This window comes from Phyllobates terribilis, unplaced genomic scaffold, assembly GCF_046119375.1.
Source record: "Phyllobates terribilis strain yellow unplaced genomic scaffold, ASM4611937v1 Scaffold_12__6_contigs__length_324123572, whole genome shotgun sequence".
In the NCBI taxonomy this organism is placed as follows: domain Eukaryota; kingdom Metazoa; phylum Chordata; class Amphibia; order Anura; family Dendrobatidae; genus Phyllobates; species Phyllobates terribilis.
Window position 1 is genome coordinate 62,288,845 of NW_027362772.1, and position 13,779 is coordinate 62,302,623.

General features: G+C 48.0%; 1 protein-coding gene across 1 annotated transcript in view; it reads right to left on the minus strand.

The window, feature by feature from the left end:
* LOC141173066 (fish-egg lectin-like) overlaps nt 1-11,528 on the minus strand; it is a 62,226-nt gene extending 50,698 nt beyond the window's left edge. Inside the window, exons 1-3 of the mRNA XM_073657703.1 lie at nt 11,434-11,528; nt 10,390-10,617; nt 8,529-8,862 (exon numbers count right to left, since the gene is read on the minus strand). Of these exons, the coding sequence (XP_073513804.1) occupies nt 8,529-8,862; nt 10,390-10,617; nt 11,434-11,488 (617 nt within the window). The 5' untranslated portion in view covers nt 11,489-11,528. The remainder of the gene's footprint in view (nt 1-8,528; nt 8,863-10,389; nt 10,618-11,433) is intronic.
* Nucleotides 11,529-13,779: the final 2,251 nt, after the last annotated feature.

Below are 13,779 nucleotides of genomic sequence, written 5' to 3' on the forward strand. Positions count from 1 at the left end.
TGGAGTGTGGACCTGAGCTCGGTAGGCTGCATGCACTACACACATCCCATTTCCGAGGAGCAGGCCGACGGTACTCCCACTTAGAAATGTGCAGGTACGACCGAGTCTGTTCCTGGCTGGAGTGGGAGGGGGGTGGTACATCCCAAGTAGTGTAGGGGCAGATAGGGGGAGCAGCCTGGGTAAAGATAGGAGCTCATTGGGTGCTGGTCGCCTGAGCTCACACATAGAGGGTGTATATAAGGTGGGCACCATCAAAGAACAGGGTCAGTCAGTCAGTCTGTCAGTCAGTCTGTCAGAGCAGAGCAGAGGAAGAGGAGCAGAGAAGCCCCAGAGAGAGAGAGAGTGGAGCAGAGAAGGAAAGACCCAGAGGAGACAAAGAGAGGACTCTGAGAACCCAAATTCAATCCCCGGGTGAAGAGTCGGCAATAGGGTACCGGATCCCAAACTGGTGGGGGCAAAAGCACACCCTAGCCAGAGACCGGAGGCCGTGGGCAGCGTCTGCCACGGCCACCCACCACATCCACCCCGAAGGCATACCACGTGGAGGGTCAGGGAACCCAAGGCCAAGGGTGTCCCAACAGAAGGCCCGAGGGAGCTGGACCTAGGTGGATCACTAGTGGGGACGGCCAGAGGAAAGGACAGAAGGAGAGCTCAGGGTCACGCTCCGGACTTGTTTGGGGGTTTGCTGGATCCAGGACCTGGTGGACGCAGCACGGCTCGGGTGGTCACTTGAAGCTGGAGTGACCGGAACATCAGCAGTGAGTAAATACCCTAAACTGCACAACCCGACTCTGTCTTCATTTAACATCTATGCTGCACCACCACAACCCCCATCCTCTGCACCTGACCCCCTGAGGCTATACCCCACCCGTTGGGGGTTATACTATCAAAAGCTGCACCAATACCATCAGCCTCAGCGGACCCTGCTGCAGCGGCGGCCATAGTGACCGCAATACAACGGGTGGCGTAGTCGACATTAAGAACTTAATAACATCTGTAGGACTGCCACATACAACTGAGTTTGACACCCTGGGCACGGACCGGGTCATAGCCACTCGGAAGACTACAACTCCCATCTGATCCGGCTCCGGATATTCCCATAAAGAATATGGCCCAGGGGGCGCGTCATGAGCACACAGCGACCGTGCCCTCTGCAGAAGGCCATCTAGTCTGGGATAGTGGGCTAAAAATTGCTGGACAACCAGGTTCAACACGTGAGCCATACAAGGCACGTGTGTGACATTGCCCCGGCGAAGGGCCGCACCCAGGTTTGCAGCATTGTCGCACACGGCCTTCCCTGGTTTCAGGTCCAGTGGAGACAACCATTCATGAAATTGGTTCTCCAGAGCTGACCACAACTCCTCAGCTGTGTGACTCACATTTCCCAGACATTTCAATGTAAAAACCGCCTGATGACGTTGAGCCCTACTGCCAGCATAGTAAGGAGGTGTGCAGGATCCCTTCTGCGCAGTTAGAAAGCTTGTGGCATGACCAGACAGGCTTTGGGTGCAGGTGGAAGACCGAGAGGAGGTTGAGGAGGCAGAAGCAGTGGAGGAACTTTGACATAAAGAGGATTGACGCACAACTCGTGGGGACGGCAAGACTTGGACAGCAGCCCCTTGTCCTGCTGTCACCATAGTTACCAAGTGCCCAGTCAGCGACATGTAACGCCCCTGTCCATGCCTACTCGTCCAAGTGTCTGTGGTGAAATGCACCCTGTCACACACAGAGTTTCTCAAAGAAGCGGTGATGTTGTGTGCGACATGCTGGTGGAGCGCAGGCACACCTTTCTTTGAGAAGTAGTGCCGACTGGGCATCTGGTACTGGGGCACTGCGACGGACATAAGGTCTCGAAAATCCTCTGTGTCCACCAGGCGGAAAGGCAGCATTTCTGTAGCCAAGAGCTTGCAGATGGTGAAATTCAACCTCTTAGCTTTCTCATGGCTAGGAGGAAATGGTCTTTTACTTGTCCACATCTGAGGGACCGAGGGCTGGCTATTGTGCTTAGACGGGGTTGATAAGGGTGTTCCCGGCAAACTGCCGGTCTGTGAGGAAGATGCAGGCGGACATGTTAGGTTGCCTTGATCCAAAGGTGGTGCTATCGATGTCGGACAGCGCTCAACACCAGCCGGTGTTCCCACCTCCAAAGAAAATGATGACCTGCCAATCACGCTGGCTGTTGCGGGTAAAGAGGTGGCAGGTCTGCGCCCCAAAACAGGTGTGACTGCTGTCCCCCCAGTCACAGAGGATGAAGAGACCGCGGATGCACAAGATATGGCAGACGGTGGTTGGCCCGGCCGGCTAGGCCGCATTGTAGCACACTGAGCTTCCCACTGCAACTTATGCTTCATGTCCATGTGCCGGTTCATGCATGAAGTACTCAAACTATGTATTTTTTGGCCTCTACTTAGCTTTTGCTGACAAATGTTACAGATAACACGAGTTGGGTCATCTTTATCGATCTGAAAAAATGCCCAGGCTATGCAAGGCTTAGCACCCATGCGACCTGAAGAGCCACCACGACTTGTGGTGAGAGGCAGAGTTGTGTTTGAGGATGCAGTTGTTGACGTGCTTCCAGTACTACGTCTCTGTCCAGGAAGGCGCAACCTGACCTCGTCGTCACTAGCATCTTCCTCCACCTCCTCTGCTGACCTCATCTCTTGGCTGACTGTGGGTTGACAGTAAGTGGGATCTCCAACCTCATCATCATCACCCTGTGTGTTATCACACCCGTCGTCCTCAGAGCCAACCTGTTCCTGCCCTGACAAAAAACTAAAGTTGTCGCTCCAATCAGGTATTTGAGTCTTATCATCGTCTTCCTCATTGTCTCCACCAACAGGAGTTACAGTTTGGGAATGAGGGTCTACATTATGGTCAGAACCTTCTGCGTCTGGTCCTGGATCCGACTCATAAAGATTCTGGGCATCAGTGCAGATCATTTCCTCGTCTGGATTCACAGAAGCGCTGGAGTCGACCTCTGATTCCCAGGCTATAGTATGAGTAAACAGCTCTGCAGACTCAACCATCTGTTCTACCTCATACTCAGACGGGCAGCTGGAGATTTGGGAGCTGTGAGGAAGCAAGTGCGATTTGGGTGACACCTTTGAGGACTGGAGTATTTGTGATGTTGAAGTTGATGTGGAGGAGAGCCCACTTAAAGGAGCACTTGATATCCGTTGAAGCACCTGCTGTTTTTGTGCCTCATCTGGAATTTGTAGCGATTGGCGTGGCCGTAAGAAAGGGATCTTATCACATTGTCCGCTAAAAGAAGTAGACATTTTAGTTTGGCTGGAAGATGGTCTTTCTTCTGCAGATGTTACTGTTGCTTTAACACCTACCCCACGGACACAACCTTTTTTCCCCTTCCCAACACGCCTATTCCCCTTTCCACCAGCATCAGGCCTTTTTCCACTCATTTTGGTGGTTAACTAATTCACAACTCTGGAGTTGTTTGCACAAAAAAACAATGGATGGTAACCGAGCAGAGCTGAGTGGCCAAACTGTGGTATTAGGCCAAAACTATTGGCTGGGTTAGATGCAGAAAAAAAATATATTCAGTTTGCAACCTGATGGAGGTCAGTATAGATGGACTAATACAACAAGTCCCACACACAGCTAGAAGCCCAATATTTTTTCAGAGGTAGATGCAGAAAAAAATATATTCAGTTTGCAACCTGATGGAGGTCAGTATAGGTGGACTAATAGAACAAGTCCCACACACTGCTAGAAGGCCAAATATTTTTTTCAGAGCTAGATGCAGAAAAAAATTATATTCAGTTTGCAACCTGATGGAGGTCAGTATAGATGGATTAATAGAACAAGACCCACACACAGCTAGAAGCCCAAAATTTTTTCAGAGCTAGATGCAGAAAAAAATATATTCAGTTTGCAACCTGATGGAGGTCAGTATAGGTGGACTAATAGAACAAGTCCCACACACTGCTAGAAGGCCAAATATTTTTTCAGAGCTAGATGCAGAAAAAAATTATATTCAGTTTGCAACCTGATGGAGGTCAGTATAGATGGATTAATAGAACAAGACCCACACACAGCTAGAAGCCCAATATTTTTTCAGAGCTAGATGCAGAAAAAAATTATATTCAGTTTGCAACCTGATGGAGGTCAGTATAGATGGATTAATAGAACAAGACCCACACACAGCTAGAAGCCCAATATTTTTTCAGAGCTAGATGCAGAAAAAAATTATATTCAGTTTGCAACCTGATGGAGGTCAGTATAGATGGATTAATAGAACAAGACCCACACACAGCTAGAAGCCCAATATTTTTTCAGAGCTAGATGCAGAAAAAAATTATATTCAGTTTGCAACCTGATGGAGGTCAGTATAGATGGATTAATAGAACAAGACCCACACACAGCTAGAAGCCCAATATTTTTTCAGAGGTAGATGCAGAAAAAAATATATTCAGTTTGCAACCTGATGGAGGTCAGTATAGATGGACTAATACAACAAGTCCCACACACAGCTAGAAGCCCAATATTTTTTCAGAGCTAGATGCAGAAAAAAATATATTCAGTTTGCAACCTGATGGAGGTCAGTATAGGTGGACTAATAGAACAAGTCCCACACACTGCTAGAAGGCCAAATATTTTTTTCAGAGCTAGATGCAGAAAAAAATTATATTCAGTTTGCAACCTGATGGAGGTCAGTATAGATGGATTAATAGAACAAGACCCACACACAGCTAGAAGCCCAATATTTTTTCAGAGCTAGATGCAGAAAAAAATATATTCAGTTTGCAACCTGATGGAGGTCAGTATAGGTGGACTAATAGAACAAGTCCCACACACTGCTAGAAGGCCAAATATTTTTTCAGAGCTAGATGCAGAAAAAAATTATATTCAGTTTGCAACCTGATGGAGGTCAGTATAGATGGATTAATAGAACAAGACCCACACACAGCTAGAAGCCCAATATTTTTTCAGAGCTAGATGCAGAAAAAAATTATATTCAGTTTGCAACCTGATGGAGGTCAGTATAGATGGATTAATAGAACAAGACCCACACACAGCTAGAAGCCCAATATTTTTTCAGAGCTAGATGCAGAAAAAAATTATATTCAGTTTGCAACCTGATGGAGGTCAGTATAGATGGATTAATAGAACAAGACCCACACACAGCTAGAAGCCCAATATTTTTTCAGAGCTAGATGCAGAAAAAAATTATATTCAATTTGCAACCTGATGGAGGTCAGTATAGATGGACTAATAGAATGATGCTATGCCCAAAAGATTTTACTTCACTAGGTGCAGTAAAAAAATTGGTATTCTATACACAGGTGGTATATCTTGCAACACAGATAGGCTACTCCACTGACTAACACACTCTGCAATAGGCCAAAAAGGATTAGCTTTGCTAGATTCAGCCAAACGCTGTGAAAAAAACTTGCACAACACTGGCACAGACCTGCCTGGCAAAAACTGATAGGAACTGATGTAACCTAGTCCTGAAAAGGACTCCAATTACAATTAGTCTTTACTCCCACAACCTATCTATTTAAGAGCACAGACCTCCCTGATAAAAGTCGTAGGAAATGCTGTAACCTAGTCCTTAAAAGGACTGCAATCACAACTATTCCCTACTCCCAAGCTATCTGTATATTTGTGCGAAAATTGGCTTGAAATTAACAAGGTATAGCGCACACAGCAACAGCGGTGCCGTCTAACACGCAGCTGCAGCAGTGAGAAAATGGTGGCGACGGGGAAAATGGCTTGGTCTTATAGGGCAAGGACATGTGACATACACTGCCAATGACACATGCCCTTGCTTGTGTGAAAAAAAGCACTTCGCTCCGTGTGTGCGCTGCTGATAGGCTGACAGATTGCACCTCCCCACTGCAAATGCGGGAAAGAGAAAAAAAAATGGAGATCTTCATTGTTCCTGCAGAGATCCATCCCCTGCCCCTCCCCCCACCCCGCTGTACACTCAAACTGCGTATTAACATTAATTTTCATCATTACTGAGAAAAAATCCAGTTATGATTTTGGTGCACGAACAGTTATCGAACATAACCTCGAACAGCCGAATTTTTCTCAAATTGTTCGTGTTCGCCGAACGGCTCGAACACCGCCCAAAACAGCTCGAATTTGAGATTGGCGAACAGTTCGAGTAGAACAACGCTCATCTCTACTGTTGATCTGGAGATGGGAGTCCTGACACCCGAGGACACTTCACCAGAAGCAGACTGGGACACAGAGAGGCAGCAGCAGTACCGGAAAGTACAGGAGAGCGTGGAGCGAAGTCTCTGTCAAGCTAGGGAAAGACAAGAGAAAACTTACAACCAGTGTGCTCCCACTGTTCCCCTGGTGCCCGGAGAGCAGGTCTTGAAGAGGAAAAGACGGCTCCACAAGTTGGACGACCAGTGGGAGAAGGACCCGTACACCGTACTGCCCTCAAGCCACGACAACCCAAAGATCTGTACAATCAGTAAAGACGGAGGGGAAACCACAGCCATTGTATCCCGGGATCACCTGAAGAAGTGTCCCGAACAGCTACGGAACCCTGAAGAGGAACAAGAAGACCCTCGACCCGTAGAGGAAAGGGAAGATATGGTTAGTACTGTGCTCGGAGACTTCCCTCGGTCTTGGACTCAAGTCAATGGTGCTGTTGTGGTACCCGTCCTCACGTTCCTCCAACCAGCATCCCAAGTGCCTACGGAGACACAGGTAGAGCTGGAAGAACAGCCGGTCCAGGAGGCAGAAGACCCCACACAAGCAGACCAGGAAAATCAACCCTCTGCTTATAGTGAGCCTGCCATACCCCTAGTGAGCCAAAGAGTCCGTAGACGGCTGCCCAGTTTACCCTTGACAGCTCCTATACCCTGTAGCTCAGGACCAGTCAGCCAGCTCCGTAGGTCCACTAGGGTCACTAGAGGCCAGTTGCCCATACGGTGGAGGATCTAAATGTTCAAGCTATTTTATTAATGTTTACCTGTTTATTGTTGCTTGTGTATAATTATGTGTTTCTAGTTATTTATAGGAGTCTTTGGTGGATTTACCGGGAATCCTTTGTGCATATAGTTGGAGCGTAACCCAGGATGGACTAAAAGACTGATAAGGACTCGGGGCAGGACAGACCCCTACCTGGTTACGTCTCCCTGTTTTGGTGAAATGGACACCTTTGTTTTCCTCAAAAGTTACACCCGGTTGCGGACACGACGTGACCACCTTATGTGTTGTCTCTATCAGAATGTTATTGTTTATACCTTGTTATGTTTACAAAAGTATGAGTACTAAATTTCACTAGGGGGGAATGTGGCACCCCAGGGGTCTGGTTTCCACAGTAATAGCAATATTATGTCTGAGAGCAGGTGGGAGGTCTCTTGGTCAGGAATCCTATGCATGCCACACCTCCTGCCCAGTCCTGGGAGGGGAAGAACTTCCCCTATATAAAACTGGGGCTGAGGCAGGGTTAGAGAGAAAGAGTAGAGAGAGAAGAGGAGAAGCAGCTATAGGAAGAGAGATCAGGAGCTCTGGGGAAGTCGTGCTAAAAGGAATCAGGGGCTGGCAGCTGTAGAGCTCGCCCTGATTGAAGAGTTACCACCGGACCCGGAGTCCGAGGCTGTGGGGACTAATCCTTACCCAGCAGCAGAAACCGACCGGCAGGGGATTTCAGGTCCTCTGGCCAAGAATCCCGAAGGCACGGTCACACGCGTGGGACCAGCACCGCCGTCGTGGAGCGGAAGCCACTAGAAGGCCCCGAGTCACCGGCCATACGGGTGAGCACCACACGGTACACTCAGGGACGTGGGCTACTTTTGCCCGCCTCTAGCAAGGTAGCCAGAAGAGTACAATTAGTTGGGGAGGCCTACAACTCCGCCTGGCCAGGGGAAATCCCATCTGCTCAAGGACTGACCAGGCCCCGATCGCTAGCCAGTACTCCGGGAGGGTCTATCTTTATCACCAGTAAAGACCCTGAACTACACCGCATCGTCTCTGAGTGGTTCCTGCTACCCCCATCATCCACATCGGCTGCCCTGAGGCCATACCCCTCCCATTGGGGGTTATACCATCCACGCTGCACAATCCTTCCACCGGCCTCAGCGGTCTGCCCTGCAGCGGCAGCTCCATAGCTGCATTCAACGGGTGGCGTAGTCGTCCAACATCTACTGCTAATACTCAGCCACAGAGTTTGACTCCCTGGGCACGGACCGGGTCACCGCCACGAGACTACTACCCCCAACAGGCCCGGCTCCGGGTAGTCCCCGCATGCGCAACGCTACACCAGGTAGGCCCAGGGGCGCGTCACAACGAAATTCAACAGGGTCCACGAGGTTCCGGTAGGACTCCCAGCAGAGATCCCTTCTCTAAAATAGAGAGGAAAGGTTACTTACATCTACAGTGGTGCCATACTGATTATGAAAGCCATGTGATAACTGTGTGATGTTGCAGCCGTCATTAGTGCTGCTCGCTGCATATAGATTTTATATCTTAAAAGTTTAATAAATTACTACATTTCATGGTAGTTAGAAATTACAAATGTTACGTGATGTCTTTAAAGTTGATACCTTTTATACACTTGTCCCTCATTGTTCATGCCGTACACAGAGCCATCGGTGCCGACCTCCACCATGGCCAATCTGCCTTCTATTTGCTGCCACCGACTTCCTCTACAGGCCGTGGGCTGCACGTCATGGCGGTAAAATATACTGCCACCAAAGTTTACACCCCAACAGCCATAGAGACCACAGCTGTAATACTTCAGAATCCCATCTATGGGGTTATAGTCTATGTTTGCAGGATTGGAAATAGTCTGGTCCTTGTTCGCGCAGAAAATCTCTTGAAATTTATTAGCTCCAGATAGGAAATTATTCCCACCTGCGTCAATATGATTCAGGCGACCTATGGAAAAAAAATGAAGAATAATGTGTGTGTCTCAGCGCGTGTGTGATTTTATTTAATCATGTAGCAGATCTGTGTCTAAATGCAGGTGTATTGATGTAACAGGGCATTGGGGTTTAATAGGGTTATGTGTTCATGAGGGGTGCATTGATGTAGCAGGAATGTGTGTGCAATAGGGGTGTATTGATGTAGCAGGGCTGTGTGTGCAATGGGGGCGTATTGATGTAGCAAGACTGTGTGTGCATGGAGGGTGTATTGATGTAGCAGGGCTGTGTGTGCATGGTGGGTTTATTAATGTAGTAGGGCTTTGTGTGCATGGGCTTTGTATTGATGTAGCAGGGCTGTGTGTGCATGGAGAATGTATTGATGTAACAGAGCTTTGTGTGCACTGGGGTGTATTAAAGTAGCAGGGATGTGTGTGCATAGGGGTGTATTGATGTAACAGGGTTGTGTGTGCATGGGGGTGTAGTGATGTAGCAAAACTGTGTGTGCATGACGGGTGCATTTATGTAGCAGGACTGTGTGTGCATGGGGGTGTACTGAAGTAGTAGGGCTGTATGTGCATGAGGGGTGTATTGATATAGCAGGGTCATGTGTATATGGGGGGGAGTATTATTATAGCAGGGCTATGTGTGCACACCATGGAGATGCCATACGATCTAGGGAGGAATGTATTTTGGGGCCATATAATAATTACTGTGGCACGCTAAGTGCACCATTGTATGTGTCACTCTTTCTTGTTTGAAAAAGTTGGGAGGTATAGTAATGACACATTTTTAATCTCCTGGTTTAATCTCATGCATGATTAGAAAGTGTTGGGAAAAGAGCACAAATGACCAACACCTTGCAGATAAGGTTCTGGCAGTCAGTGTGGGGGAAGAGGCAGCACAGCTGTGCTTAGCTCTGTCCCATTACAAACCCTTCAATCAGCTCTTTTCCTCTCATAGCGCTGTCATCTCTGCTGTACTGACCCTCCCATCAAAATGCCTGTTCTCAGGCAACTTTAATCCCTCTGAAGTGAAAGTAGAGTAGGCTGTCATTACATCCCATACAGGAGTAGCCTTCTCTACTCTCACTGCAGTGCGATTACAAGTTGCCATGAGCACAATGGATATAAGTGTTATTACTTAGACCTGTGTTGGGAGAGGGGCAGTACAGCAGAGGTGACAATACTATGAGAGGAGGAGGAGGGTTGATAGAAGGATATGACAAAGCTAAACACACAATTCTTGGACCTTTTCTGAAAGATGTGAGTCAACTGTGCTCTAATCTCCCGGCACTGTCTAATCATGCACGAGGTTAGAGCTGCAGCCTAACATTTCACAAACTGAGAAATCTGCAGTAAGCTATGGAAAAGAGTGATTACTCCATTACTTTCTGTTATAGACAATCACTGAATAGTTCTCATTTCTCAGCTGACATAGGGAACGTGGGATACTTTGGATTACTGAAGTTGCCCAGAATTTCCATGACATTAGAGAAAAATGGTGCAGCCCCAGCCACAAGGCACGTGAGGTGTCCTCTTACCTGATGCCTGCACCCATCTGTTATCTTGAAATGTAAAGATCTCCTGTATCTTGTTGACTCCCCAGACACCAGCGGGACCGACTGTTACATGTCTCAACTTTCCAGGCATCTCCTTCCAGCCATTGCCATTCCATTGGTAGATATCATCATTATCATTCACACCGTAAACCTGACCAGCGCCGGCGTCCAACTGCTTCAGCTTCCCATCGATCACAATGCACCGAGGGACTGCCGAGAAAAGCAATGAGAGAGACGAAGGAAAGTTAGAAAACTAAATCCCCAAGCAGTTTATCTCTAGTATCACGATGATGGCTAAGATAACGTGGCAGATGGAATTGCTATTTATGCAGTTGTCAGTCTCTTCAGATATGAAAACTGTTGCTCAAAGTTTAGCTGCAACTTTTTTTCTTCATCTTCTGTCAATGGGGGTCCATGATTTCCATAAAGAAGGAGACAGTTCTCTCTTCCTACAATAGATCTGTGTTCCATTTCTTAGTTTCTTCTGAGCTCAGGGGAACTATAAGCTCCTACATTACAACCTCTACAACTCCTATAGTTATACCCCTGACTCTGAGCGGCATGGTCCTGTACAACAGAAAATATGGTAAGGGGTTGTCCGAAAACTAAAAGTGAATATGTAACAATTTAATATTAAAAACTAACTACTTTTGTGACGTACAATTATTAAAAATTCCCTATTTTTTAATTATTAAATGGATGTTTGTTGCAAAAGTAGTTTTTAAAATTAAATAGGTATTGAGCATTAGGTTCACTGTTAGGATTAGGATGACCCCATTAATATGAAGTCCAGAGAATAATACTGAGCCTTTGGAGATACTGCTTGGGGAAGCACAGAGGAAATACAAAATGTTTCAAGCGGGATATAAACTTAATGGATATGTTATTATTAAAATGTTAAACAAAAGTATAAAAGAAAAAACAAACTACAAAAAGACATAAAACTAAAGGTGTAACGTCTATGCCACACATTTTAATTTTCGTTTGTCCTTCCTCAGCAGAAAATATTTGTTTTGCAGAGGTTACCTGCAGCAATGGCAGCTCCGATGCACATCAGCAATACACCGAGGATCTGGATCATGATGACTCCTTCTGTGATGTGATCTTCTGCTGATTCAGTCCCGGTTATAAGCCGCCCGAACTCCTCCCCAGGTCACTTATCACTATTGGATTAGTCAATGTCCCACTGTCAATGGTGAAACAACCCACACAACATATTTGCTTAAACTGTCACAATTTTTCAGAAACAATACTTTCTTAGCCGAGGCGTAGCTAGGGGCTCAGCTCAGGGGGGCGAAACATCTGATTGGCCCCCTAATCGGTAACTCTGATTACAACTACGGTAGTAGACCCTGATAGTGGGTATTGGAGAACCTCAACAGATGATTGGGCTGTTACTGAAAATAAATTTCTATACAAGACCAACACTGATATTACCGCCATATGTTGACCATATGATGAGTTACCGGCCAATATCCTACTAGTCCAATGTGGCGCCCCTCAGGGTTTGGTCGCCACAGAGGTATTGCATCTCAGCCAGAGGTGTAGTACCTCACTCTCAGGTAAGGAAGGAGTATGGCTCAGGACCCTAAAACTACATCCACTACACCACATTTCCGGGGGACAGGGCGAGATTGCTCCTATGGGAGAGCACAGTCCCTGATCCCTGGCTGGAGTTGGGAGGAACCATCTTAGATCAGTGTTCAGTCAGAGGAGGAAGGTGACAGGAGCAGGGGCTCTGTACGAGCTCTGCTCCACAGGCGGGCCAAGTCAGGAGGCCTGAGCCTGAAAGGAGTGAAGGGACCCTAGAGGTACGGGCCGTGCAGAAGGCCACCCATACGTCTGTTGCTACCAGGAGGTAGAGGGGTCAGGCCAGAACAGGGAACCGGATCCCTCAACTAGTAGAGAAACCACAAAGGCTCAGCTAGAAACCGGAGGCTGCAGCATTTCAAGTACTGCAGGCCACAAGTCCACACCAGTAGCCCTAAGAAGGTATCCACATAGGACCCAGGGGACGGAACATATGTCGCCCACCAAGGCCCGAGGGTACTGGATAGAAGCGGCGCTGGGTGTGAGGTGCAGGAAGAGGCCAGAGGAAGGTACACAGAACGGGGTCCTGAAAAGTGCCCTGGAAATACTAGAATGCCCTGCACAATCACCACCATCCTCCAGTCACGCTGCCCTGAAGCTACATTCCTCCTGTGGGGAGTCACATCACCTTGCTGCACATACCACCAGCTTCCACAGGGGGCATAGTCAGACTATATATAACCTATACAAATAGACTACCCTGGTTTGACCGCCCTTGGTCACGGACCGGGTCGCCGCCATAGTGACTACAACCCCCAGCATCTACAAGGCCCGGCTCCGGGTACCCCCATGGCCCAGGGGCGCGTCACCACCTTCTGGACGGGATCCGACAGAGACCCAAAAATGGCCCCATGGGAAGCTCCACTGCTGATGGGTACTGACAGTCCACTATGCTGGCACTAACGACAGCAACAACCATAGCCCAGGATGTGCTGCCACCAGGGGTACCCCGGGGACTCACCAACACCTCAGACCTGAGGGAACTGTTTGCAGCCAGCCAAAATACCATCCTGCTAGCCAAGATATGTGCCAGCAGCTCACGTATTACTGATTTTATTTACTTTGTGTACCAGCTGAGCGCAGGTTGTGGCACCTTCATACTGCTGGTGCCATGTGATCTGGTGTTCTACTACAACTGTGCCCATCTGTGCCAGTCTGCAACCAGCACCCTGCAGATTCATATATCACCAGGGTATACTTATATCACTAAGGTTGTACAGCTGTGGGTACAGTGCCATAGTGTCACCCGTATACTGCCTCAAGAGCCAATGCAGGGGGAGAGCTACACATGACACATGGCATTCATAACTACTCTGCCATGTGTACTATACCTATATTTCTCTGCTGTATATGTGCATCATGAGTCCAGGTATGTGTTAAAGGGACCCACAAAAACCTGAAGCCAACCCTGGTAAGAGGTGTGGCCGAAGGCGGAGTTACTGGGAGTGACTAGTGACGCAGTGAGCGCGTCAGAAGTACGACCCCTGGAAGGGTGGAGCAAATGGAAGGAAACAGCATCGAAGCCAGCACCATGCTACTGTGAGGAGTAGAGCAGTGAACAGCAGCATCAATGTCAGCACAAGACTGACAGAACAAGAGTTATCATGGCTTCCGACAGGACTGGTAAGTGAGCGCTAGACAGTGGTGTACCGGAGCTGGAAGATGTGATCCAGATCAAGATCCCCGATGTAGCAGCGGCGACGTAGGGTCAGAAGGTGTAAGATGAGGCTGCAAAGAGCGCATGCGGGCGGTACTCATACTCTGTGAGCACCGCGTCTACTG